At 55.8% G+C, this 25,542-nt stretch overlaps 2 protein-coding genes across 6 annotated transcripts; one reads left to right on the top strand and one right to left on the bottom strand.

The window, feature by feature from the left end:
* Positions 1 to 3,030: 3,030 nt before the first annotated feature.
* NR2E3 (nuclear receptor subfamily 2 group E member 3) lies at positions 3,031 to 6,520 on the bottom strand. 2 transcript variants are annotated; one of them, XM_066328049.1, is made up of 8 exons: positions 6,463 to 6,520; positions 5,256 to 5,406; positions 4,470 to 4,573; positions 4,138 to 4,386; positions 3,868 to 4,049; positions 3,420 to 3,651; positions 3,239 to 3,344; positions 3,031 to 3,163 (listed from the first exon to the last, which is right to left on the bottom strand). In XM_066328049.1, exons 1-8 carry the CDS (start codon positions 6,518 to 6,520, stop codon positions 3,031 to 3,033), a joined length of 1,215 nt encoding a protein of 404 aa, XP_066184146.1. The 2 variants fall into 2 exon arrangements, with proteins under 2 accessions (XP_066184146.1, XP_066184145.1); XM_066328048.1 differs by having other exon boundaries at positions 3,031 to 3,344.
* A 7,340-nt stretch (positions 6,521 to 13,860) lies between these two features.
* Positions 13,861 to 25,507, top strand: AP3B2 (adaptor related protein complex 3 subunit beta 2). Of its 4 annotated transcripts, none has more exons than XM_066328642.1 (27): positions 13,861 to 13,987; positions 16,784 to 16,859; positions 16,971 to 17,045; positions 17,157 to 17,252; positions 17,338 to 17,498; positions 17,622 to 17,688; positions 18,035 to 18,217; positions 18,334 to 18,513; positions 18,747 to 18,844; positions 19,116 to 19,170; positions 19,306 to 19,377; positions 19,543 to 19,605; positions 19,838 to 19,970; positions 20,053 to 20,162; positions 20,236 to 20,412; positions 20,499 to 20,685; positions 20,787 to 20,905; positions 21,125 to 21,236; positions 21,587 to 21,788; positions 21,864 to 22,026; positions 22,115 to 22,163; positions 22,829 to 22,935; positions 23,064 to 23,295; positions 23,391 to 23,475; positions 23,898 to 23,995; positions 24,666 to 24,804; positions 25,023 to 25,507. In XM_066328642.1, the coding sequence occupies exons 1-27, from the start codon at positions 13,875 to 13,877 to the stop codon at positions 25,171 to 25,173; spliced, it is 3,303 nt and encodes a 1,100-aa protein (XP_066184739.1). In that variant the 5' UTR covers positions 13,861 to 13,874; the 3' UTR covers positions 25,174 to 25,507. The 4 variants fall into 4 exon arrangements, with proteins under 4 accessions (XP_066184739.1, XP_066184738.1, XP_066184740.1 ...); XM_066328641.1 differs by having other exon boundaries at positions 21,864 to 22,029; XM_066328643.1 differs by lacking the exons at positions 24,666 to 24,804; positions 25,023 to 25,507 and having other exon boundaries at positions 21,864 to 22,029; positions 23,377 to 23,475; positions 23,898 to 23,983.
* The last annotated feature ends 35 nt before the right edge of the window (positions 25,508 to 25,542 follow it).

The following is a 25,542-nucleotide window of genomic DNA, read 5'->3' as shown; positions in this document are numbered from 1 at the left end:
CATATATATACATATATATACTCATGTGTGTGCGTGTGTGTGTATGTATATGTATATATGTGTATATATGTGTATATATATGTATATATAGCTAATTTCTTTTGGAATATATTTATTTTCCTTATATATCTTGAATCTCTATATAAGGAAAATATATTTAAGTGATAAATATATATATATAAAGAACATATAATATATATTCTATATATAAAGAAAATATACACACAAAAGTATAAATATTCTCTGTATGATTAAAAAATGCATAAAAGAATGTTAAGACAATTCATTTATGTATTTTCTATTTCTTATATATAGTACATATTTATATATAAATATATAAAATATTCTATATATAAAGAATACATATTTCTTTATATATGCTTATATATTTATATATACGGAAGTATATATATTTAAAGGAGGAGATATGTACTATATAAAGAATATTTATTACTTTATATATATTTTAATGTATTTCCTGTCTATGTAGAAACATATTTAATGTTATATGATTTAAACATATATTTAATATATGTTTAATATGTATGTTTATATATGTTTCTTCACATACATTTATATATTTCTTTATATAAAGAGTCTGTTTCTCTGTAAAGAAATATATAAAGGAAATATATAGTATATATAAAGAAATATATTTTCTCTCTATTCTTCATATATATAAAAATGTATGGAATGTAGGGAAAATATGTAAATAAAATAGACCTCTTGACACAGATAAACGTATGGAATATATATAGAATATATAGAAAATATGTTTCTTTATATATATATATAAAATATATTTGTGGTTATATGTATAAAGAAAAACATATGTCAAAGAAACATATATATATATATATATATCTGTATGAAATCCAGCTCTGGCAGGAGCTGAGCAGGACTGGAGGGATAATGGTGTGTTTCCAGGGCCCCCTTCCCCCGGCGTCTCCCCTGCTCCTTCCCAGCCCTTCCCTGGCAGGATTTGGGGTCCCTGAGGGTTTTCCAGAGGGCTGAATGTACTGACTACTGGAGGGCTGCAAGGGGAATTATTGTTATTTTTCATGGGAAGTTTTCTAAGTAATTTATAAAGTCGCTGCTTGTAAACTAAACAGAGTCTGTATGTAAGAGGATATATTATCCCGCGTCGCCCGCGCTCGGAATCTTGTACAAACTGACAAAAACGGACAAATAAAAGTGTCATTCTGCAAAGGCCAAGATTTCCCAGTGGGACACTGTTCCTGCCACTCCCTGCCCACATCCCGGGGGTCTGGGGCTTTTCCCATCTGAAGTTGTGGGTTTCGCTGATCCCCGTGTGGATGGAGCAGCTCAACATCCCGAGGTGGTGTGGATGGAGGAGCTGGGATAAGGAGCCAGGGCTCCAGATCACTTTCCTTTGGATTGTTTTAATGCTGGTTATTCACATTCTCATTATTTATGTTCAGAGAATTTCTGTTCCTCTTACTTGTTATTCACGTTGTTTTTATTTATGTATATACAGATTATTTATAAACTAATTATTTTAATCAGATAATTTATATTTCTTTTATATTTAGATAATTTATTTTCATTTTTTTTTGTATTCAGATTATTTCAGATTATTTCTCTTCAGGTTAGTTTTAGACCATATAAACAGTGACCAGACCAGGTGAGTCTGGGCAGTGACATGTGGGGGCACTTGCATTTCTCTTCAGGTAGACTGTTTATATTCAGACTATTTATTTTCAATTTATTTCTATTCAGATTACTTCATTTTATTTCTGTCCACATAATTTAATTCATGTGACATCCAGTGAGATCCATTATGTTTATTTATATACAGTTTGTTTATTCTCAATTTATTTCTATTTATATTATTTCAGATTATTTAGCTTTATTTTCTTTCTATTCAGATTATTTAATTAAGGCGATTTCAAAGCAGATATTTATATTCCAATAATTTGCATGCATTTTATTTATATTAAGATTATTTAATTTCATTTTATTTGTATTTGTACTATTTCATTCCCATTTTATCCAGTCAGATTATTCATATTCATCTTACAATAAGATAGTTTATTTTCAGTTAATGGCTATTCAGAGTATTTCAGTTTATTTAGTTTCATTATATTTCTATTTCAATTATTTCATTCACATTCTTTCCAATAGATTATTTCCAAACAGATTATTCATATTTATCATTTTTATATTCAGATAATTTCAGGTTATTTATTTTCATTTTATTTTCATTCTTCTTTTTCTATTTATCTCACTTATATTGATTATTTAATTCAGATTATTTATACTAATTTTACTTAGATTTTGTTTATTTCCATTCAGATAATTTATTTTCAAGGTACTTCTATTCAGATTATTGATTTTTATTTATTTCTGTTCAGGTTATTACCATTCAGCTGGTCCCCCCCAGTGCCCATCCCAGGGGACACAAGTCATTGGCACAGGGACTCTGGGTGCAAAGTTCTCTTTATTCCGAGTATAAAATGGGGGGCACAATTGGGAGACCCCAGAACACTGGGACAAGGGTCTGTCACCACATGTCACCCCAGGCTGGGGTCACCCCTGTCCAGTTTCAGCCCTGGGATCAGCCTGAGGATGTCCCAGTCTTTGGCCAGTGTCACCCCCGGGCTGGTGGCACTCCGAGGCTGGCACCACCCTTGGCCCTTGTCATCCCTGGCTGATGTTACGGCCCAGGCTGGCGTCATCCCTGAGCAAGTGTCCCCCAGACCGGTGACACCTGGGGGGCGGCAGGTCCTCGCAGTGCCAAGCTGCCTTTGCCTGGGTCCCTGCAGCATTTGGGGCACCGTCAGTGAGGTGCTGCCAGCGCACTGGGCACTCACCTGGGGACATCCCCCTTCCGCCCCCAGGGAGGCTGCTCCCGCTTCCCGGCTGCCAGCAGCATTCCACAGTCCTGGACATTGCCCCAGAGATGGGGCCATGGGCACCTTCACACCCCAGGGCGAGGAGACCCAGGGTGAGGGTGACAGGGTGCCAGCGCAGGGTGACAAACAAGCCAGGTGACAACAGGCAGGGGGTTCAGTTCTTGAACATGTCACACAGCAGCTTCTCCATGGGGGTGTTGCCGATGGTGCGGCGGAAGAAGAGCAGCTCCACACGCTCCGAGGAGATGAAGCGCAGCGCTGGGAGGAGCAGCAGCAGCTTCCCAAACCTGGGGGATGGAGCGGTGGCCATGGGTGGGTGTCCCACCCTGGTGTCACCCCTGAGGATGTGGGGACAGCAGTACCTGACGGGTTGCCCAGGGTAGTGGGAACGGTTGTGCTGGCCCAGCATCACCTGTGACTGGTCCTGCAGGTTCTCCACCTGCTCGGGGTCCTTCAGGCCACGGGTCTCTGCAGGGACAAGGGGGTGACAGGCTGGGGAGGGGCACGGGGATGGCCAGTGGTGGGTGCTGGGGGTGGCCTCACCTGGTTTGAAGAGCACCACGGCCTTCATGCAGGCAAATTCCGTGGGGTCCACGGCCAGCGCCTTGAAGCGGCCGAGGGTCTCCTGCAGCGCCCGCACGTCCAGGGTGGCCGGCAGCAGCTTGCCAGGGGTCGGCTCGGGGACAGCCAGGAGTGGGCAGCTCTCCAGGGGCATGGACCACTGGATAGCACAGAGCAGGAACAGCTCACTCCATGCTTCCTCCAGCAGGATCACCTGGGGAGAGCGGGAGGGAACCCCAAAACCTCTGTCACCCCCCAAGTCTCCAGGACCTGTAGCCACCACAGCTGGTTGGGCTGATGAGCATCTGCAGGGGAGCCCTAAGAATGTTGTGGAGATGCTCCAGCTACCCCAAGTGGCTGCTACTTTTCCGGGGGTTCTTGTTGCCCTATAGGGAGACCCCCAGTTCCTCATGGAGACTGCCAGCCCCACCTGGTCACGGAAGGGCAGGTTGGAGAAGACGGGCAGGTTCTTGGCCCATTTCACAGCCATGAAGAGGAGACGTGCTGAGGTCTCATAGATGTTTTCGGGGCTGGCTGCCGGGTATGGGGCCACCTGGTACTCGCCGGTTGCCCGCTCTGGCTCACTTCCCGTCACATCCACTGTCTCATCAGCTGCAGGGGTGGAAGGGACATGGGTTGTCACCACGCCATGGGGACATCCACCACCCACCCACCCCCCTTTCCACAGGCAGCCACCCACCGTCCTCGGGCTCCAGCTTGGCGCAGGTCTCGGCCGTCATCAGGCTGGCCATGAAGCGATGGTTGGTGGGTGGCGTGGGCACGCGGGGACCGGGGGTGACAGTGCCACCGGGACCACGAGGAGCCGGACAAGGTGACGGGGGGACCTCACATGTGGTGGCCACGTGCTCAGGGGGCAGCTCAGCATCCAGCTGGATGCTGTCCAGCTGGACCTGGGCTGTGCTGCGGGGCTGGCGCTCATTCTGCACAGCTGTGCAGACAAGGTAGCATCAGCTCCGGCCACCCCGCTGTCACCCCCTGCTATTCGTCACTGTGTGTCCCCCCCAGTCTTACCATCCTTGTTCATGCCAGCCTGCAGGCACTTCTTGAGCCGGCACGCCTGGCACTGGTTGCGGTGAGCCTTGTCCACTGGGCACAGCCCCGTCCCTGCCTGGCACCTATGGGGAGAGGTGGCACCTGGCTGCAGCTCCTGAGGTGGCCCCTGTCCCCCATAGGTACCATGTCTCCCCCAACAAGTGCCCCACCACTGTGGGCACCCTGTCCTCAAGAGGTGTCCTGTCCCCAGTGGGTGCCCTGTCCCCACTCCATAGGTACCTTGTCCCAGTAAATGCTCTGCCTGGATGGGTGTTTTGGCCCCATCAGGGGGCCCTGGACACCCTCTCCACAGGGGCCTCTCCCCCTGCATGCCTGTCCCCTGAATGGTTTTAAGCACCCCTAGGTCTCTGCCCCACCCAATGCCCATGCCCTGCCGAGTGTCCATCCTGGAGTACCCTGCCCCACTGAGTGCCTGCCCCAAAGCTCCCTGTCCTGCTGGGTGTCCATCTGCAAGGTCCCACAGGGGGACCAACCCTTCCCTGCTGGCTGCCCCCTCCCCTGGGGTCCCTGCCCTGCTGGGTGCCTGTTCCTCCCACTCCTGCCCCGCTGTGTCCATCCTCTGCATCCCTGACTCCCTGGCTGGCCATTCCCGGGGTCCCTGCCCTGCGGGGTGTACTTTCCTTCACAGTGTCTGTCCATGGGTCCCTGGTTCTTGCCCCCCTCGATGCCCATCTGCGGGGTCCCTGTCCCTCTGGCTGCCATCCCCTGCCCCGTGGGGACTCCCACTCCCACGCCTGTCCCCACCTGTAGATGAGCTTCCTGCGGACACTGCGCTTGAAGAAGCCGCTGCAGCCGTTGCAGGCGTAGATGCCGTAGTGCTTCCCGCTGCTGGTGTCCCCGCACACCTTGCACAGCAGCACCGGGCTCAGCTCTTTCCCGGGAGCCGGGGTCAGCCCTGTGGGAGTGGAACCATCATAACTGGCTTGACTCAGGGCATCCCAATGTCCCTGTACCACCCACCAGTCGCTGCTGCCTCCCATCCTGGAGATGGGATGGCTCCTGCCTCTGCTGGTTCAACCCAGGGACATGAATGGGGACACCTCAGGGGCTCCACACGGGGTTCACCATTCTCCCACAGCCCAGCACACGGAGTGATGCAGGATGAGTTCTCACAGGAATTTTGAAAAATAAAAAATGGTGCTCTTAGGGATGTGGACACCGGGCATCCCAGGAAGGGGACTGAGCATCCCAGAGAATGGCTGCAATCAGGGAGGGGAGGTGTCCTGGAGAAGGGACAACTCTGGGGACATGGGACACCCCAAATAAGAGTCACAGGAGGGAACTGTGGGGATCGTGGTGAAGGGCCAGGGACCAAGGGTATCCAGGAGAAGGTTTTGACTGGGGACCCCAGGAATCCTGCAGAAGGGGCATAGCTGGGGACCTCAGGCGTCCTGGAGAAGGAACTCAAATGAGGACGATGGATACCATGGAGAGGGTCGGGCAATGCAGGCATCCTGGCCTAGGGAAGGACCATGATGGGGACTCAGCATCTTGGAGAAGGATTACAGCTGAAGACCCCAGGCATCCTAGCAGACCATGAATGGAACCCTGGACACCCAGGATAAGGACCATGAGGAGAAGTCCAGCCATTCTGGAGAAGGATGGCAATGGAGAATGCAAAAATCCCAGACAACTATGATGGGAACACTGGGTGTCTTGGAGATGAACCATAATAGGAACCCCCAAGATATCTCAGAGAAGGACCACGATGGGGACCAAAGGCATCCAGAAGAAGGCCATGATGATCTCAGGCATCTCAGAGAAAAACTGTAGTGGAGGACCCTAAGTATCTCAGTGATTGACCATTACAGGATTCCAAGTATCCCAGAGAGGAACCATGAAGAGGACACCCAGGCATCTTGAGGAATGACCACAGTGGGGGCCCAGACATCCCAGAGAAAAAACCCATTTCCCTCCGAGTCGCACCCGGTTCAGTGGAACCACGTCTTACCCGTGGGACTCTCATCCAGCCCGGCGCTCACCACCGACCCCGCCGGCGACGCAGCCATCCCGCTCCCGGCGTTCCCGACCTATCCCTGTCCTGTCTGTCTGGATCCCCGCGGAGGGTCTGGCCCGGCGGTGGGTGCTCCGGCTCTGCGGCCAGCGAGGCTCTTGCCTTGCTCTCTTCAAGGCGGCTTAGCGGCGGGCGCTGTGTAAGCAGCCGCCTCTTTGTCACCCTCTTAATCTTTAGTGTCTGCGCGGGGCGGGGGGGATCAATCAGCCACACGATGAAGAATTAAAAAGGTGCTGAGCCCCAGCCCTGTAACCCTAAACCCCGCGACACCCAAGCCACCCCCGCCGCGCGCCGCCGCGGGCCACCGTACAGGTGTCACCGTGTCGGTCCCCACAGCCCCCCGCAATGAGGGGCCGAGATTGCGGCAGACGCAGGAGATGGGGCTTGGGCTGGGGACCCCCCACATGTGTCGTCCTCCCCTTGGGACCCACCAGGTCCTGTAAGCGCATAAGCCCTTCACTAAGGCGGTTAGAGGGGAATAACGAAAAGTGGTAATTAAGGGGGGTAATTTCCCTGCCCCCAAGTAATTAATTACCGGCCCTGATGGCGAAGGGAGGGGGGATGCTCGGTAGGGGCCCCGCTGTGCCTCAGCATCCCGTGCCGGGGGACGGGGCCCTCCACGGGTGTCGGGGCTGCTGACACGGCAGAGGGTGGGGGCCAGGTGGCCCCGGGGTTACGCAACCACCGCTAAACCCTCGCGGTAACAGGGCAGCACAATTTGGGATTTGTGGCTTTAGCCGCTAAAGCCCCCACCCGCCCCGCTCAGGGGGGTGGCGGGCGGCCACCGTCACGGGCCCGGCTTGTCCCCAGCGATGGGCCAGGCTGAGGACAGGGGGTCCCGCCCTGCTGTGCCCCTTCCAGAGAGGCTCGGGGGTGTTGATGCCCTGAAGTTGGCCCAGGGGACAGGCACTGGCAACAGGTCCCTGCTGAGGGCTGGCAGCAGTGACTCCAGTGGATCCAGGGGTTGGGTGTCACCCCTCCGGCATCTCTGGCTGATGTGTGTCTCCGTCGCCGCTGCCTGCAGCGTTCCTGCATCCCCCTGCCTGCGGCGTGGCTCCATCCTCCTGCCTACAGCCTGTTTCCATCCCTTTTGCCTGCAGTGTTTCTCCATTTTAACTGTCTGCACTGAGACTCACTCTATCAGCTTTGCCTGCCCCGTGGCTCCACGTTCCCGTGTGCAGCAACATTCCATCACCTCTCCTGACTCTACATGGCTCCACCATCCTGCCTGCCTGCACCATGACCCCATTCCCTGCCTTCACCACGGCTCCATGGCCCCTGCCTCCAGCCCCCTCCCACCCTGGGACCCCCCATTTCCCCAGGGTGCCCTGTCCCACCCGCAGCCCCCTGTCCTGACCCAGATCTCTGACCGCCACCATCTGCGGCAGTGGCCGCCTCCTCCCGCGGCAGAATTATGACGCTGGGCTAATGCGGCGGGAGCAAGCTGTCACCTCCCTGCCCGGCCCTTGGGTGCCTCCACACCTCTCACCCATGGGTGAAACACCCCCCGGTGCCCGATCCGGGGTGCCAGGAACACCTGGATCCCGGCGTGCCAGCCCATCCATGGGGACACGGGCGGCCAGTACCGGGGACAGTGGGGAGCGGCCGGCGTGGCGATACTGCTGAGTCGGCTAATTTGCCCGTCCCCTCCTCGCCGTTGGGTAAAAGCCAGCTCTGGAGCAGGGATTTGGGAGGGGGATTAGCAGGGCCAACCATCTGCTGCTAGCCAATCATCAGCACCCCCAGGAAAGCCAATAATTACAAAAATATGGTTTCCCACCCCGTTTCTCCATTACACCCAGCGGGTGCTGTCCCTGTGGCAGGCTCCCCGTGGAGCAGCACCCTGTCCTCTTCCCAGGGATGAGGGCTCCATGAGCACCCAACTGGGCGCTCTGGGAGCCCAACCCAGCCTGTGTTGGGTGCGACATGAGCCAGCCTGACACCACGGCCGAGGGGCTGTGGGTGGTGGGTGGGGGTGAAGGAGCAAATGTTAAAGCCCGAGGCAGGGTCGTGACTCGGCTTGGTGACAGATGCTGGGGCAGATGCCACGGGATTACCCAGCCTAAAACCTCGGGATCTACCCCCCTTCCCCCCAGCAGGCAGAGAGTGTTTAATTACTAATTTACTAATTACCCAAAGATGTTGGCGGTGGGCTTGAGACCTGCGGTCAGGAGCAGCCCCAGGGCTTCAGCCACCCTAATCCCACTGGCTGTGGGGAGCTGGTGGATGCACCCTGGCCAGGGACAGCTTGGCTGGGGACATTGAGTGACCCAGGGAAGCACCACTGTCCTGGCAGTCCTGCTCCTACTGGTGATGGCATGGAGTGGTGGGGAACGGGGCAGGACAGTGAGGACAAGGAGGAGATAATGCGGACAAAGAAAAGATGACGGGAATGAGTAGGATATATTGGAGACCAAGAGGAGACAGTGGGGACCAGGAGGAGACGATGAAGACCAAGAGGAGTCATTGAGGGAGGGAGGGGAGATGATGGGGACCAAGAGGTGACAAACAAGGATCAGGAGGGGGTGATGGGAACAAGGAGGAGGTGATGAGGACTGGAAGGCAATAATGAGGATCAGGAGGGGACAATGGGAATGTGTATGTTCTGATGGTGACCCAGAGACAATGACAAATATGGAAAGCAGGAGATGACAGCAGTGACCAGGAAGGGATGATGAGGACCAGGATATGACAACAGGGACCATGTGAGGACGATGGGGGCTAGGAAGGTGTGACAGAGATCATGAGGGTGCAGTGGGATGCAATAGGGGTGGATGGACATCATGAGGGGAGAGTAAGAACTGAGATGGGATGATGGGGACTGGGAGGGGAGGATGGGAATGAGAAGGATGTGATGGGTACATGTGGATGAGACAACAGAGACCAGGAGAGGATGGTGGAGATCAGAAGGGGGCAAGACCAACATGAAGATGACATGAAGTTCCAGGAGTTTCCCGCTGCCTGTGGGACTGGAGGTGGCTGGGAAGGGTTAATGTGGCTGCCTGCACTGACTGCTAGGCTCAGGTTTCACCTGTAATTAGCTCTTGTTTATTGGAGGCTCCTTGATAAATGATTCTTTGGATGCTGCCCGATGACAGAGGGTGACAGTCACCCGCCTGAGCCCTACTAAAGCCTTCACTGACCCCCAGCACCAGGATTAAAGTTTAATGTGACTCTGGAGCTGACCCTGGGCATGCACCATTCTGGGGTGACAGGGCTGGGGACAGGCTGGTGGCCATCCCTGGGGCATGGGTCTGGGTACAGGCTGATGGCCTCCCAGGGTCAGAGGGTTTTTGCACTGAGAGGTGATTTGTCATAAGCCTGGTAGTCACTGGTTACTAAGGCACTGCGGCCACAGGGCTGTTTCATGACTCCTTTGGGGTCACCCAAGAGGTTTGTGGATGAAATGTCACACCAGGTTGGGTTTGTCCCCCCTGGGGCTGGCCCTACAGGATGGGCACGGTGCCACGGTGCAGCCGGTCCGGGCACATTCCCAGGCACCGGTGGAGCCATGTGCCGCTGCCAAGAGCCACCGCGGTGCTCGCCGGGGCAGGCTGAGGTCCTGCCCCGCAGCCACCTTTGGAGCAGCAGCAGCTTGGGAAGCACCGTGGAGTGAGGGGACCTTGGAGGTGACCCCAAGGTGAGACAGCAGGGCACAGAGCGAGCACTGAGACTGCAGCTCGGGTTTCAGCAGGGCGACAGGTCACTTCAACTGTGGGGACAGAGAAGTAAGTCCCTGAGGTATGGGGTAGCTGTCCCCAGCTCTTGGGACATCATGTTTTCTCCTTGCAGATGAATCTCCTCACCCAGGTAAAGGGAGAGCCAGCAGGAAGGACACCTGCATCCAGGTGATCCACCCCTCTGCCATAGTACCCAGTGCTTCTGGACCCCCGCAGCTGGGACCTGCCTGGTGCTGGGGCTGGGCTGGGGGATGTGTGGCCCGGGAAGCTGAGCTGGGCTGGACTGCGTGCTGGCAGAGATGAGCGGTGGCAAGGGATGGGTGTCAGAGGGGGACAGGTCTTTTTCTCGCCCTGCCCCTTCTCCCCACAGGCGAGATCCTTCCTTCGGACCCTGCAAGCCCCGGACTGGCTGTTCCTCCAGCCCTGGCACTGGATGGGTTCCCGGGTGAGGCAGGTTTGGGGGTGCTGGCATGAGAATCCCAGCCAGGTGGGTGGGTGGGGGTGGCAGCAGCCCAGGCCAGGGCTAAGCCATGACACAGGTGCCACTGAGGCTGATGCAAGGTGTTTGTCCCTCCAGGTGAGCAGCTCCAGTCAGGTAAGTGCTGGCATTGCCCCATGTCCTGCACTGCCAGTCTCATCCCTGGCACAACTGGCCTGAGTCCTGCACGCCCTGCCTTTTCCTCAGCACCCATGGGTGCTTCAGCACCTAGAGGAAGTAGCCCCTTCCTAGAGGGTTTCCATCCGTGGAGACCTGAGACCCAAGCTGTGCTTAGGCCACCAAGGATGTGGGATAAGCCAGCAGGTCAGTGATGCTGCCGGTGTCCCCAGGGCACCGGTGGCCCTGAAACACGCTGGGTCCCCAGGCAGTAACCGGGGCAGTGACCACGGCAGAGTTCTTCCTCTGTGAGGCGCTGATGGGACAACACTTCAGCATGGTCCCCGACGGGGTGACCGAGCCCCAGCCTGGGGACCTTTTCCTCTTCCCCCTGGTCTCTGGGAGGCCTGGCTGGTGGGGCGCCCACGCTGGCATCTACTGCGGCGACGGGGAGATCATCCACCTGGAATGTGAGCCCCAGGAGGTGTCATGGGATGGGGACATCTCCATGGAAGGGACATGGGGTATAGATAGAGGCCACTTTGCCCTGCAGGCAGCTCGGAGATGTCACCGTCAGGCATTGTGGCTAAGCACAGCAAGAGCCACCTCCTGCGGACACGGGGCCCGGCCAAGGTGCTCCGGAGGAAGGGAGGGCTGGACGTGGCTGCCCTGCAGCGGCGGATCCGGGTGGCCATGGACCAGCCAGTGGAGTACAACGCCATCACCTACAACTGCATCCACTTTGCCCTCGCCCTCCTGGGGCTGGGACACCTTGCTGATGCCATGGTGGGTGCCACCACCAGATCAGGTGCCACCACCCTGGGGCACCTTGGCACCTGCTCCAGCCAAGTGTCACCAAACTTTTTTCCCAGGTGTCTCCAGCGCTGCAGTGATGGAGGTGGCGGTGCTCCTGGGGAGCACGTGGGGCTGGAGCATCCTCCCCTGGGGACCAGAACTGCACCAGTGACTTGTCAGTCCTCTTGTGCGCCAATAAACAGTTACATGAAAATCATGAGCCAGCCCTCTCTGATTTGTTATCTCACTTTTCCCAGAAGCCTCTGTCAAGTGATATCCCACCTTGACACACCCTGAAGGGAGAGGCTGCTCCTTGCTCCTCATGGCCTCCTGAGACAAATACCTGCCTCTTTCACTGCTGGCATTTCATTTTGAGCATAAAAACAAATATTAGATTGCTGACTGCTGAGTTGAAAATGGGCCAAAAGGCTGGATCAGGTCTGGCTGGAGACTGGTGCTGTACCCCAGGGGTCAACTCCGTGTCCAGTCCTGGTCAACTTCTTCATTACTGGTGCAGTTGATGGGGTAGAGTGTATCTGCAGCTGGGTGGGGTGAGTCACCAACCCATGGTGATCCTGGCACCCCAGGAGTGCTGGGTCCTGTGCTGGGCTCTCCAGCATGAGAGACAGGGACAAACTGGAGAGACACCGTAGAGGGAAGGGAAGCTGACAGAGCTGAGTGCAGCTCAGCAGGGAGAAGGGAATGACCAGGGGGATTTTATCAGTGTTTAGGGGGGAAAGAAGGTGGAGTCTGGCTCTTCTCTGTGTCTCCTGAGGGTTGAGGTCTCCAGGAGAGCAGCAGGGTCCACCAGAAGGTCTGAGGTCCAAGCAGGATTGGGGTTTCTGGGAGGTCTGTGGGGTCCCAGGGAGGGCTGGAGTGAGTGTGTCTCTGCACTGAAGATTAATTGCTGTCCATTAATTAGATGCTTCATTCAATTCTGCTAATTGAACTGTGGGCATTTTCCCTCTCTGCCTCACTCCTGTGGGATGGGATGAGTGCTGCCCCATCCACACCAGCTCCAGGGTTGGTCAGTTGCCTGGAGAAACTAGTGGGAATATCTGTCAATAGTATAAACTACCCAGGAAAAGTCAAAGAAATGCAAACAAAATCTCAACTACAATAATATCCAAAATTATATCTTATTATAGATGTAATTTATAGTAATATATTATATAATATATATTAAACATCTTAATATGCACAGCCATATCTATAATATTTGTATTTAACATCTGTAGTATAGTTAATATATGATAATATATCTAGTACATAATAATTCCTATTATGTTACAGATCATAATATTAAATATAAACGACAATATCTATTACAATATCTATAAGAATAATATAAATTAATACCATATCTAATATATATAATAATTCAGATATCATACATCACATGTACTATCCTGTGGAATATAGATCATAAAATATTGAATTTTATCATACAGTAGATAATACATAAAACACAATGGTACACATACTACATTAAATACTATATACTATATATGTGTAGCATATAACAGAATTCATATAATCTGCAGTATAACATAGTATAATATATAGCATATACAACATCTTGCATATATTATGTTATATATAAACTGTAGAATGTAGAATGGTTTATGGATTATCTATAATATAGTATGACTGAATATGGCAAATATATAGTATTGCACAATTAATGAAATCTGAAATCTATTAAAATGTAATGTAATAAATGACATGCAATATATGGTATACAGTATGCAGCATGTAGAGATATATATATAAATTATATGTAATACACAAGTAAGTGTATATTTTGTATACTGCATACAGTAATACATGTAAAATAATAATGTATACAATAATAATAATAAAATGTAATGTAGTAGGATATAATAATACATATTATAACATCCAAACATATGACATTATTGACAATAATGTAATCGATTTTAAATATGTCTAATTATAATCATACACAGTAATGTCTGTTACTGCAGTTACAGAATTTCATGATTCCGGACTGGTTCGTGTGCCGCTGTGAGCTCAGTGAAAGTCACTATATCATAGCTATGTCTCCTAAAATCCCCCGTGTCCCGCTCCCAAACCTGTGCAGGGTCCCCTCCGGGGCTGCAGGGCTCCCCGTGCGCTCCCGTTCCCGATGTCGGCGGGGGTCGATCCAGGCGGGCGCTGTCCCCGGGCGGGGGCAGGGGCCGGGCCCGTCCCCGCCCGCGCTGACATCAGTTCCCGCGTCCCCCCCGCATCCCGCATCCCGCATCCCTCCCGCCGCCATGGCCGCCAGCCCGGCCTACGGCGAGGAGAAGGGCGGCTCCTCCAGCCTGGGCGAGCCCGAGTACGGCCACGACCCCGCCAGCGGCGGCATCTTCTCCTCCGACTACAAGAGGTGGGGACAACGCGGGCGCGGGGGACAAGGACGAGCCTGCCCGTGTGGCCGCCACTGCAGGCCTCCGCCGCCGTCCTCGGCGGGGAAGTGGTACCCGAGCCGGGGCTGGAGCGGCCCCCACGGGGGGACGGGGACAGGGACGGGGATGTGGATGGTGATGTGCACAGGGATAAGGATGAGATGGGGACAGGAATGGGGCAGGGAATGCGGTCACGTCGCCGCCACCGTCATTGGAGGTTGCGAAGGCCGGAGAGGGTTTTGTGGGAGCACCGCGGGGTTTTGGAGGTGGTGCGGTTGGGGGACAGGTGCGGGGATCCCTCTTGAACCTCCCACCCTCGGGCTGGGGCACCCCGGGCACCGTGTTCCCAGCACGGGATCTGCTGGCTCCTGTGGCTCTCCTGGGCTGACACCCCCGGCCCCACCGCAGCGAGGTTCCCAGCATAGAGGGATGGGGAGGTGGGGGCTAGAGGAATGTCACCCCTGCTTGGGACAGGCTCGTGGGAGGGGGGCGGGCAGGGGTGAAGAGGAATGGGGCAGTGTGCTCCTGGAGCTGCAGGAATGTCTCTTGGCCCTCCCTGCCATGCCAGTGTCCCCCACTCTGGCAGTGTCCCCACCTCCCTGCCGCCCCAGGGGGAAATCACTGAATCACTGTCTGTCAGCATCATGTTCCCTACCCCTGGCTGTGTCCCCCAGGCCAGCAGTGACTCCCCATCCCTGCCCCTGTGGTAGTGTCCCCCCTTATGACAGTGACCCTCCAGTCTTGATTCCCTGGCAGTGTCCCCAGTTTGGGAGTGTGCCCTCTCCCTGTACTCCTCCCTAACGTTGCAGAGCGTCCCCCATTCTGGATGTGTCCCTGATCTGTGACCTGCTGGCAATATCCCCATCTCAATGGGTTCCCCCTTCCCTGAATGCCTGGCAGTGTCCCCTTCTCTCAGATACCCTGACAGTGTTTCCCAGTATGACAGTGTACTTCCATCCTGAGGCCCTGGCACTGTCCCCCACTCTGGATGTGGCCTCCATCCCTGACCTGCTAGCAGTATCCCCATCTCACAGTGAACTCCTCTTTCCTGACCCCTTGGTAATGTCCCTTGCCCCTGTCTGGCACTGTAACACTCCCTACCCCTGGCTGTGTCCCCCAGTATGACAATTTCCCCCAACCCTGATCCAGAGGCAGTGTCCTCCAGTCTGGCAGTGCCCTCTATCCATGACCCACTGGCACTGTCCCCATGTGAGAGTGTGTATCCTTCCCATGAGCCCCTGGCAGTGTCCCCCAGTTTGTCCAAGTCTCCCCTTCTCTGATCCCTCCTTGGCAATGTCTCCCAGCCTGAAAGTCCTCCCCTGCTCCCTTGTCTGCCAGTGTCCCCTGACCCCCACTGGCAGTGTCCCCCACTCTGGCAGCATCCTCCAGCCCTGACACCCTAGCTGTGTCCCCCAGTCTGTCCAGGTTACCTCAGTGATCTGCCATCAGTGCCTCCCACTCTGGCAGTGTCACCACCCTCATGACAGTGTCCCCTTCCCCCTGACCTCCTGGCAGTGTCCCCCACACCCACAGTGTCCCCCACACCCTTTAGTGTCTGTGTGCTGCCCTTCACCAGAGCCACACCAGGTCTGTCACCACTCCTGTGAGCCATCCATAGCACATGGGGCAAGTAAAATGCACCAAATGTGACCCTGCCACCCAGGTCAGACACCCACAGGTGCCCCATCATGCCACCCTACCACCCAGGTAGAGTGTCTCACCATGATGTGCGTTCCCTGCCCAGGACTGAGCCACTCAGGACTGGGGAAGGAGCTCCCTGCAGTGTCCCCAAGTCCCAACTGCAGGTCAGGTGTCACTTAGGACGTGACATCCCAGGTTGGCCTCATCCACTGGGAACAGCTTCCTGATCTAGGCTGCAATCCAACCCCAGCCACGGCATCAGGTTTCAGCCCTCTGTGCTGGGCAGAGGAGCGGGGCCACAGCCCTGTCACCATCCTCAGGCCACTACTGCCAGTCAAAGCTATGATGTCCTTGCCGCCGGTGCAGAAGCTGCTGCGGCAGCTACCGGTGGGGCCAGCTGGCCGGCCCAAAACACCAGAGGGTGGTGATGTGGCCGAGGAGGTGACAAGCCCAGTGCTGGCCACCGAGGCTGGACAGCCCACCTGCTACAGCGCCCTGCGAGCCGATGAGCTGCGGCCACTCGCCAGCACCAAGCCCGCAGTGGACACTGGCACCGGGCCACCGCCGCGGTAAGACTCCCCCAAGGAGCGCCCCCAGGACCCTCTGGTGATGGTGGCTCTGGATGAGCATCCTCCCATGGGTGTCACCCTGTTGCTGCAGGTAGACACAGCCTTGCAGGTGCCCCTAGTTTAGGGGGGGGGACCAGTGTCCCTTAGAAAAGAGGCTGGTGGCATTTTCCCAGTCCAGGGAGGGGACCAGGGAGTGGATTTGCATCGGGATGTGCTGGCGCATCCATGCCACTACGTCCATGAAAGAACAAGAGACACCCAGCCAAGCCAGGATAGAGCCGGGGATGACCCCCTGTGGTTTAGGGACAATGTAGGGTGACAATGACAGCTAGGATGGGACGGGGTTCTTGTCCCAGTGCCTGGGATGAGGATGGCACTGGGTGCTAGCACCATGCCAGTCCCTCCGGTTCCTCTTTCACCTGGCTGTAACCCAACTCCTGTCCCCATAAATATTTCATGATGAAAGGTTCAATTGCTGGCCTTATAGAGGGCTGGGAGCAGAAAAAAAAGACTAAAAACAGGTGAAAAATGTGAAAATAGAATTTTTTTCCCCCTGGTGTGGTTCAGGCACGATGACCTCAAGGAGATGCTCGACAGCAACAAGGATTCGCTCAAGCTGGAGGCCATGAAGAGGATTGTGGCGGTGGGTGTTGTTGTCACTGGTGGGCACCACTGCTGGTGCCGAGCTGTGTCATGTTGTACTGTCCCCTGCTGTGCCAGCTGCCCAGTGTCACACCACTTCTTTTCCCCCTAGATGATTGCCCGTGGTAAAAATGCCTCTGATCTCTTCCCAGCTGTGGTGAAAAATGTTGCCTGCAAGAACATTGAGGTGAGGAAGATCTTGGGTGGCCCTGGCAGCATCCCAGGATCTGTCACTTTCCCTGTTTTTGGGGACTGTCTGGAGTTTGGGGAGCTCTGAGGTGGCACCTTCACCCTGCAGGTGAAGAAGCTGGTGTACGTGTACCTGGTACGCTATGCAGAGGAGCAGCAGGATCTGGCCCTGCTTTCCATCTCCACCTTCCAGCGAGGACTCAAGGTGGGCTGGTTTGAGGATGCAGGGGAGGCCTGGAGGAGCGCTGAGCCTCCCACAGCAGCACTGCACCCCGCACATGTCCCCACAGGACCCCAACCAGCTGATTCGTGCCAGTGCCCTGCGGGTCCTGTCCAGCATCCGTGTGCCCATAATCGTGCCCATCATGATGCTGGCCATCAAGGAGGCCGCCTCAGACATGTCCCCATACGTGCGCAAGACAGCCGCCCATGCCATCCCCAAGCTGTACAGGTAATGGGGGAGGGGACAGCTGCTAAATTTAGGGTATACCGATACGGGTCTTTGGCTGCTCGGTACAGGCAGGGATGGGGAGGAGTTTGGTCCAGCATCACCTGCCCTGCTCCTCCCTCACAGCCTCGACTCAGACCAGAAGGACCAGCTCATCGAAGTGATTGAGAAGCTGCTGGCAGACAAGACCACGGTGAGCAGAGTGCTGTGTCTCCCCCACCTCTACATCTGGGAACATCACTGGCCTGCCTGTGGCACACCTGGTGTCCTCATGGTGATGGAGAAATTCCCACCAAATTGGTGTCTTTGTGGGGATGAAGCCATCCCTGGAGAGCTGGCATCCTTGTGGAAGTGCTGCTGTCCCTACTGGGCCAACATCCTCATGTGGAATTCACCAACTCCACTGAGCTGGCCTCCCTACAAGGAAGTGTTGCCCACCAAACCAGCACCCTCATGGAGATGCCACCATCCCCACCAAAACAGCATCTTGTTGATGATGTCACCACTCCAGTAAGTCACCCCGAGCTTTCCTTCTGCAGCTGGTGGCTGGCAGCGTGGTGATGGCGTTCGAGGAGGTATGCCCAGAGCGCATAGACCTCATCCACAAGAACTACCGCAAGCTCTGCAACCTGCTCATTGATGTGGAGGAGTGGGGGCAAGTGGTCATCATCAACATGCTGACCCGCTACGCCCGCACCCAGTTCCTCAGCCCCAACCAGAACGTGAGTTCAGGAGCACAGGATGCCCTGGGAGCCTTGGGGGTGAACTGGGAGCTCCTAGGGAGGTGGGCTGAAGGGAGCATGTTCTTGGGGATGCAAAGGGTCCCACCTGCCAGCAGGAGTCCTTGCTGGAAGAGAACACTGAGAAGGCCTTCTATGGCTCTGAGGAGGAGGATGGCTCTAAGGATGCCAAGGCAGAGGCAGCCTCGTTGGCCAAGCGCAAGCCCTACGTCATGGACCCCGACCACCGCCTGCTCCTGCGCAACACCAAGCCCCTGCTGCAGAGCCGCAACGCCGCGGTGAGACCTTCACTCCACCCTGTTCATCCCCCAGGGACACTGGTGGTGTCCGTCAGCCTGGGCTTATTATGTCCCCATGGCCAAAGACTCACTGGGGTGCTTGAGGAACACCCAGGGATGGGTGTCCTCAGGGTCAGGCTATCTCCAAGTGCTGAGAGTGGGACTGGGGGACACGGCGATTCCTCAGGGTGTCCCCCATTCCCACCAGGTGTCACTTGGGTGTGTGTCCACAGGTGGTGATGGCTGTGGCACAGCTCTACTTCCACCTGGCACCCAAGGCAGAGGTTGGAGTCATTGCCAAGGCACTGGTACGGCTCCTGCGGAGTCACAGGTCTGTGGCACCTGGGTTGTTGTGGTGTCCTACCCCTCCACCCCAGTTGCTGGAACCTATGGGGAGGTCCAAGACTCTGTGAGAGACACCCAAAAAGCTGATCCCTGGGAGGACACTGGGGAGGCCTTTTTGGGCTGGCCCAGTCCAGACATGGGGTAACAGCATCCTGGTGGCACCAGCCTGGTAGTGGGTCCTGGCCTGTGTTCACAGGGACTTGCTGAGGGTGTCTGACCCTGCCACACTGATCATGGTACCCTCTTTGTCCCCACAGTGAGGTGCAGTACGTTGTGCTGCAGAATGTGGCCACCATGTCCATCAAGCGGCGGGTGAGTCTCAGACTTGGTGTGGGAGGAGTTGGAGTGAGATGGGGAATAGCCAGCAAGGTCACCAGAGCCTGGAGGTGGCCTTGGCTAGGTTGGGGGGGACAGAGATGACACTAATGTCTCTGGCTGTGCGCGCAGGGGATGTTTGAGCCCTATCTGAAAAGTTTCTACATCCGCTCCACGGACCCCACACAGATTAAGATCCTCAAGGTGAGCTGGAAACACCTGGCAGAACCTGTCAGGGGTGGGTTTGGGGCTTCATGAAGCCCTTTCCTTGGGTCAGCTGTCTTCATGCCCTGGGTACAGGAGGACATCAAGGCTCCCATGCCTTGTCACCATACTCATATGCTGCGCATCTCTTCCTCTTTCCCACAGCTGGAGGTCCTCACCAACCTGGCTAACGAGACCAACATCTCCACCATCCTGCGAGAGTTCCAGGTATGCCATGGCCATACTGAGGCTGCCGCCCTGGCAAGGCTCTTGGTGCCAAGCCACCACCATGGAGGGGGTAGAGGAGAGCCCCTCCAGGAGAAGTGGGCTGAGGCCATACCAACCCCATCAGAGTTCCAAAGGGCCTCAATGTGTGACCAGTGCCAGGGGGATGGTCAGCACTGGGGACCAGCACTGGCACATGGGTGATGTGTCATGTGTGCCTTCCATGCCTGTGCAGACCTACATCCGCAGCATGGACAAGGACTTTGTGGCGGCCACCATCCAAGCCATTGGGCGCTGTGCCACCAACATTGGGAAGGTGCGGGACACCTGCCTCAATGGCCTGGTCCAGCTTCTCTCCAACAGGGATGGTGAGTACAGACAGCAGAGGTGAAATGGGAGCTCCATTGCTGTCAGGGCAGGACCAAACTGAGGCTGGGTCTCTGCCCACAGAGCTGGTGGTGGCCGAATCTGTGGTGGTCATCAAAAAGCTGCTGCAGATGCAGCCGGCCCAGCACAGTGAGATCATCAAGCACATGGCCAAGCTCACTGACAACATCCAGGTTGGTTGGGGTGTTGCTGACCCACAGGAGCAGGGGATGGCAGCAGTGCCACATGTCTGAGGGCGGTTTACAGGTGCCAATGGCGCGAGCCAGCATCTTGTGGCTCATTGGTGAGTACTGCGAGCACGTGCCCAAGATCGCGCCTGATGTGCTGCGGAAGATGGCCAAGTCCTTCACCAACGAGGAGGACATCGTCAAGCTGCAGGTCATCAATCTGGCAGCTAAGCTCTACCTGACCAACTCCAAGCAGGTACTGGGGATGTGTGATCCCAGGGCATGCCTCAGTTTGCCTGTCAGGGAGAGAGAGGCCAGCCCCGAGCGTGTTCTCTGCCACAGAGCAAGCTGTTGACCCAGTACGTCCTCAACTTGGCCAAGTACGACCAGAATTATGACATCCGTGACCGGGCTCGCTTCATCCGCCAGCTCATCGTGCCCACTGAGAAGAGCGGGGCCCTCAATAAGTATGCCAAGAAGCTCTTCCTCGCCCAAAAACCAGCTCCCATCTTGGAGTCCTCCTTCAAAGGTACCGATCCCTGGTCTCAGGGCATTAGGACATGGGTCAAGCTGTCACTACAGTGCTGCATGGCTGTCCCTGAGTTGCTGCCTCCTCTCACCTCATTGTAGATCGGGATCATTTCCAGCTGGGCTCCCTGTCTCATCTGCTCAACGCTAAGGCTGTGGGCTACCAGGAGCTGCCTGACTGGCCAGACGAGGCCCCTGACCCCTCTGTGAGGAATGTGGAGGTGCGTGGAGTACCCTGGGTGCATAGGGGAGGAGGGGCCAAGGGGGGGACACTAACTCAAGGTCTTGAAAGAGCCCCAGGAGGTGCCCAGGTACTGCACACCTGCCCCTGTTCCCTCTCTAGTGCTCACACATCTACTTGGGGATGGGGGGACAAGGGTGGCTGTTTGGATCACCCAGTCATGGGTGATGGCCCTGTTCCATCAACCCTGTGCCATCAGGTTCCTGAGTGGACCAAGTGCACCAGCCGGGAGAAGAGGAAGGAGAAAGTGGAGAAGCCTTTCTACTCTGACTCAGAGGGAGAGTCAGGACCCACGGAGTCAGCAGACAGTGGTGAGGACCTGATGGCATGAGACACTGGGCAGTGGTAACTGTGGCCATCAGGCAGGTGCCACAATGGTGGGGCATTGGCCAGGGGACATGACAGTGGGGATGCTCCATCATGGGAGGGGCATGGCAGGAGATGTGGAGGGACACAGTGGTGGGCAGTGGGGACCCAGTGGTGGGCAGTGGGGACCCAACAGAATGCAGTGGGACTATGCAGGGATGCAGTGGGAGGATGGAGTGGAGAGACAGCAACACGTGTGGGGATGCAGTGGGAGGATGGAGGATGTAATGGGATGAAGTGGGAGATGAGGGAATGTGGGAGGACACAGCAGCAGGGCTGAGCTGTGCCCCCACAGAGCCTGAGTCCGGCAGCGAAGAGAATGGCAGCAGCAGCAGCTCTGGCAGCTCCAGCTCTGGCACTGAGGAGGAGGAAGAGGAGGAGGAAGACAGCGAGGAGCAGTCAGAGGACAAGGAGGAGGAGGAGGAGGAGGAGGAGAAGAGGCCAAAGAGGAAGGACAAGGAAGGTTCCCATAAGGCCATCTTGGGAAGTGCGGGCAGGTATGCCCTGGGAAGGTGAGGGCTGCTCCCAGCAAAACCCCCTCTCCAGCCCCCTGAGCTGGGCTCTTCCCGCAGCCCCAGTGAGGAGGAGGAGGAGGAAGGGGCAAAGAAGGCCAAGAAGAAGGCCCCACAGGGGAGGAAGGGCCATGCCGAATCCTCATCAGAGGAGGCCAGCACCTCTGAGAGCAGCTCCTCTGGCTCCGACTCGGGCTCTGAGGCAGAGGCCAAGCAGAAGAAGGTGGTGAGGGCTGGGATGGGCTGGGATGGGGAGCTGCACAGGGATACCTGGACCCCCTATTGAACTCCCCATCTCTGCTCCCCTGCAGCCCCCCAGGAGCAAGGCCAAGGAGATCTCCCTGCTGGACCTGGATGACTGTGAGTGGCTGCCTGGAATATGTGAATGGCCATGGTGGTGGTGCTGGGGAAATCAAGGCAGGAGCACTCACCCCAGTGTGATCAGGACTCCATGGGTCCTTTGGCAACTGCAAAGTTGGGACAAGGACAGGTGTGGTGAGCGGTCCTTGTCCCCAGAGGATGGCTGTGGGACAGGCAGCTGTGACTATTGGATTGAGCCCATGTGGCTGTTCACAGGGACAGCCTACAGATTTGTGTCTACACCAACAGAGCTGTGCCACTGGGTTGTCCTTGTGTGGCTCTCTGCATGGGGCTATGCCACCTGGGCTGTCCCCACTTGGCTGTCCCCACATGGCCGTCCCCATGAGGCTGTCCCTGTGGAGTTGTCCACATGGCACTATGCCACCATGTCTGTCCTCATATGGCTGTCCTCATGTAGTTGTCCCCATGGAGCTGTGCCACTGGGCCTGACCTCATGTGGTTGTCCCAATGGGACTATGCCACCAGGGATGCCCCCACATGGCTGTCTCCATGTCGTTGTTGCCATGGAGCTGTGCCACCAGGGCTGTCCCCATGGAGCTAAGCCACTAGAACTGTCCCTATGTGGGTGTCCTCATGAGGCTATCCTCACATCCATGGGGCTGTGAGCTCTGTTAACCCTTTCCTCCCTGCTCCCCACTCTGCAGTCACTTCCCCTCCTCCCCAGCCCATCCCCTCCAGCAGCATCATCTCTACCAGCCTGGTGACTGACCTGGAGGGCCTCACTCTCACCGACACCTCCCTGACACCCACCGTAAGTGTCCCCCATGCCCTCCCTGGGGAGCTCCCAGGCCCCCTGTCACCTGCAGGGGCTCCTGGGCCCTCTGCCGCCTGCAGGGGTTGCAGCAAGCCCTCAGCAGCCCTCGGTGTCTCCTGGTGCAGCTGCTGAGCCCGGCGTTCAGTGCAGTGAAGACCTACGAGCTGCTGCACCGCATGGCAGGCGAGGGGCTTGCAGTGGAGTACTGCTTCAGCCGCCGGCCCTTCCCGAGTGACCCCCACATGGTGGCCATCCAGATCCAGATCTCCAACAACACCGACACCGAGGTGAAGAACCTGCGAGTCAACGAACCTAAGCCACTATCTGGCATGCGGATACAGGAGTTCCCTGAGATCGGTATGGCATGGCACGGCATGGCCGTGACACTGTGGGAGAATGGGGGCAGGGGTTGGGTGGGAATGTGGGATGTAGTGGCAGCCCTGTGGTTCCAGAGCGCCTGGCGCCAGGGGACACAGCCAGCGTGGTGATGGGCATCGACTTCTGTGACTCCACCCAGGCGGCAAACTTCCAGCTGTGGTGAGCATCTGGCACTGGGCGGTGCAGGATGGGTGTCTCCAGGGATCAGGGTATCAGGTGCTCCAGAGATGGGGAAATTGGGATAGGTATCAACATCCCTCCACATAGCAAGGGATGGCACAACAGAAGCAGGGCATAGGGAATCCCAGGGGACTGAGGACAGCAGAGTCCTTTCAGGGAAGAGGAGACACTCAAATGGGCATGGGGTGGTCAGGAGAAAGCAGGAAGTGCACCGGCCTCCCTGCAGGGGACAAGGAGGCAGCAGCAGCTCCAGGTCCAGCCTGACAGTTTCCTCCCATTCTTCAGCCCTTTTGTGCCACAATTTTCCCTGGTCACCCCTACCGAGGGCAGGGATGGGAAACAGGATATAGAGAGGGGACATATTCTGAGCATGTGCCCCTCTCACCTGCCTGTCTCCCCAGCACCCACACACGCCAGTTCTACGTCTCCATCCAGCCACCTGTGGGGGAGCTCATGGCCCCTGTCTTCATGAGTGAGAATGAGTTCAAGAAGGAGCAGGGTGAGTGGGGCCAGGGTCGGGGAGAGGGTGCTGCACGGGCATCTACCACTGACACTCACCCCAAATTTTGTCCCCTTTGCCGCCCTCGCTGTCACCCTAGAGCACCTGGCACGGCCGGGTGAGGGTAAGTGGCTGCTCGGCTGGCCCCTAGACTAGCTCTGCTCCCCTCACCCCCTCCTGCACCCCCAGCCTGTTGGTTGGGGTGACCACCCTAGTGCCAGGGTGGCCTTGTTGGGTCCCCACAAAGTGTGAAGGGCTCATGCCACCTCTGGTGCTCCCAGAACTGTGTCCAGTGAGTGACACCCTGTGTCCCCATGCTTCTGGATCACCACATCCCCACCCTGACCCCATGGATGGGGGCTGTGTTGAGTGGGGGTGCTTGGTGCCCTGCAGCACTCAGCTCCATTGCTGACACTGTCTAGAGGAGCCCATCCTCATGGATGTGGCTGCTGCCACCAGGCAGGAACATGAGGATGAGCCCAGGAAGGGTTATGAAGGATTTTCCCAAATCCACTGAACCCTGAACCAAGAGCAAGCAGAGCAGCCAGCTCAGGATGTCATGGAGAACCTGAACGCAGGGAGCTGGAGGGGCTTACTCTGGGCATGTCAAAGCAGAGCCCAGCAGGGTGTGTGGCCAGAGACAGGCAGGTGCCTCTGTTACCTGCTCTAGGGAAGTTGATGGGCATGAGCGAGATCACAGAGAAGCTGACGCTGCCTGAGAAATGCCGAAGTGACCACACCATTGTCCAGCAAGTGACCTCAGCTGCCAACGTGGGCCGTGTGCCCTGCGGTGCCAGCAATGAGTACAGGTAGCTGGACCCCCACACCTGGATAAGGCTGTCACCTCTCTGTTCCCACCCAAATCACAGTGGGGCATTCAGAGCTTCCTTTAGGACAAGGAGCCTGCATGAACCCAAATGTGACAGTGGCCATGGGTGGCAGATACCTGCCTGTCCAGAGCATCCCATGGGACCAGAGGGTGACAAGGGACAGCTTGCCTTGAAGCCCTGTGTTCACCACCCAACAGGTTTGCAGCCAAGACGGTGACAAGCGGGAGCCTGGTGCTCATCACCCTGGAGCGGCGCGAGGGCTCCACGGCCCAGCTGACCATCAACAGTGAGAAGATGGTCATTGGCACCATGCTGGTGAAGGACATCATCCAGGCCCTGGCACAGTGACAGCCGGGCACTGCCGTACCCGTGGCCCTGCCTTCCCACCCCTTCTGCCCCATGCTGCTCCCCAAAACACTCCCTAGTCCCTGTTTCTGCCAGGTTATTCCCTGCCCCAATCCCAAAAAGGGTGGCAGGCAGCGACCCTTGGGCTGGCTTTGCTGCTGGGTGGAAGGAGCAGGATGGGGCAGATGGGATGCAAGGAGGTGTCCTACTTGGAAGGGCAGAAGCGGTTCCAGCCCCCATGGAGCACAGTGTGCCCCCAGTCCCTCACCATCATCTCCCAATGTAACCCTTATTTATTATGTCCAGGATCTCCCAATAAAGCTCTTCTCCAACCTGCTCCCATTCCCTCCTCTGCTCTGTGGGCACATGAAC

The sequence above is a fragment of the Sylvia atricapilla genome, chromosome 13 (genome assembly GCF_009819655.1).
Source record: "Sylvia atricapilla isolate bSylAtr1 chromosome 13, bSylAtr1.pri, whole genome shotgun sequence".
In the NCBI taxonomy this organism is placed as follows: Eukaryota; Metazoa; Chordata; class Aves; order Passeriformes; family Sylviidae; genus Sylvia; species Sylvia atricapilla.
The sequence above is the reverse complement of the archived record's forward strand: the minus strand, read 5'-3'. Positions and strand labels throughout refer to the sequence as shown.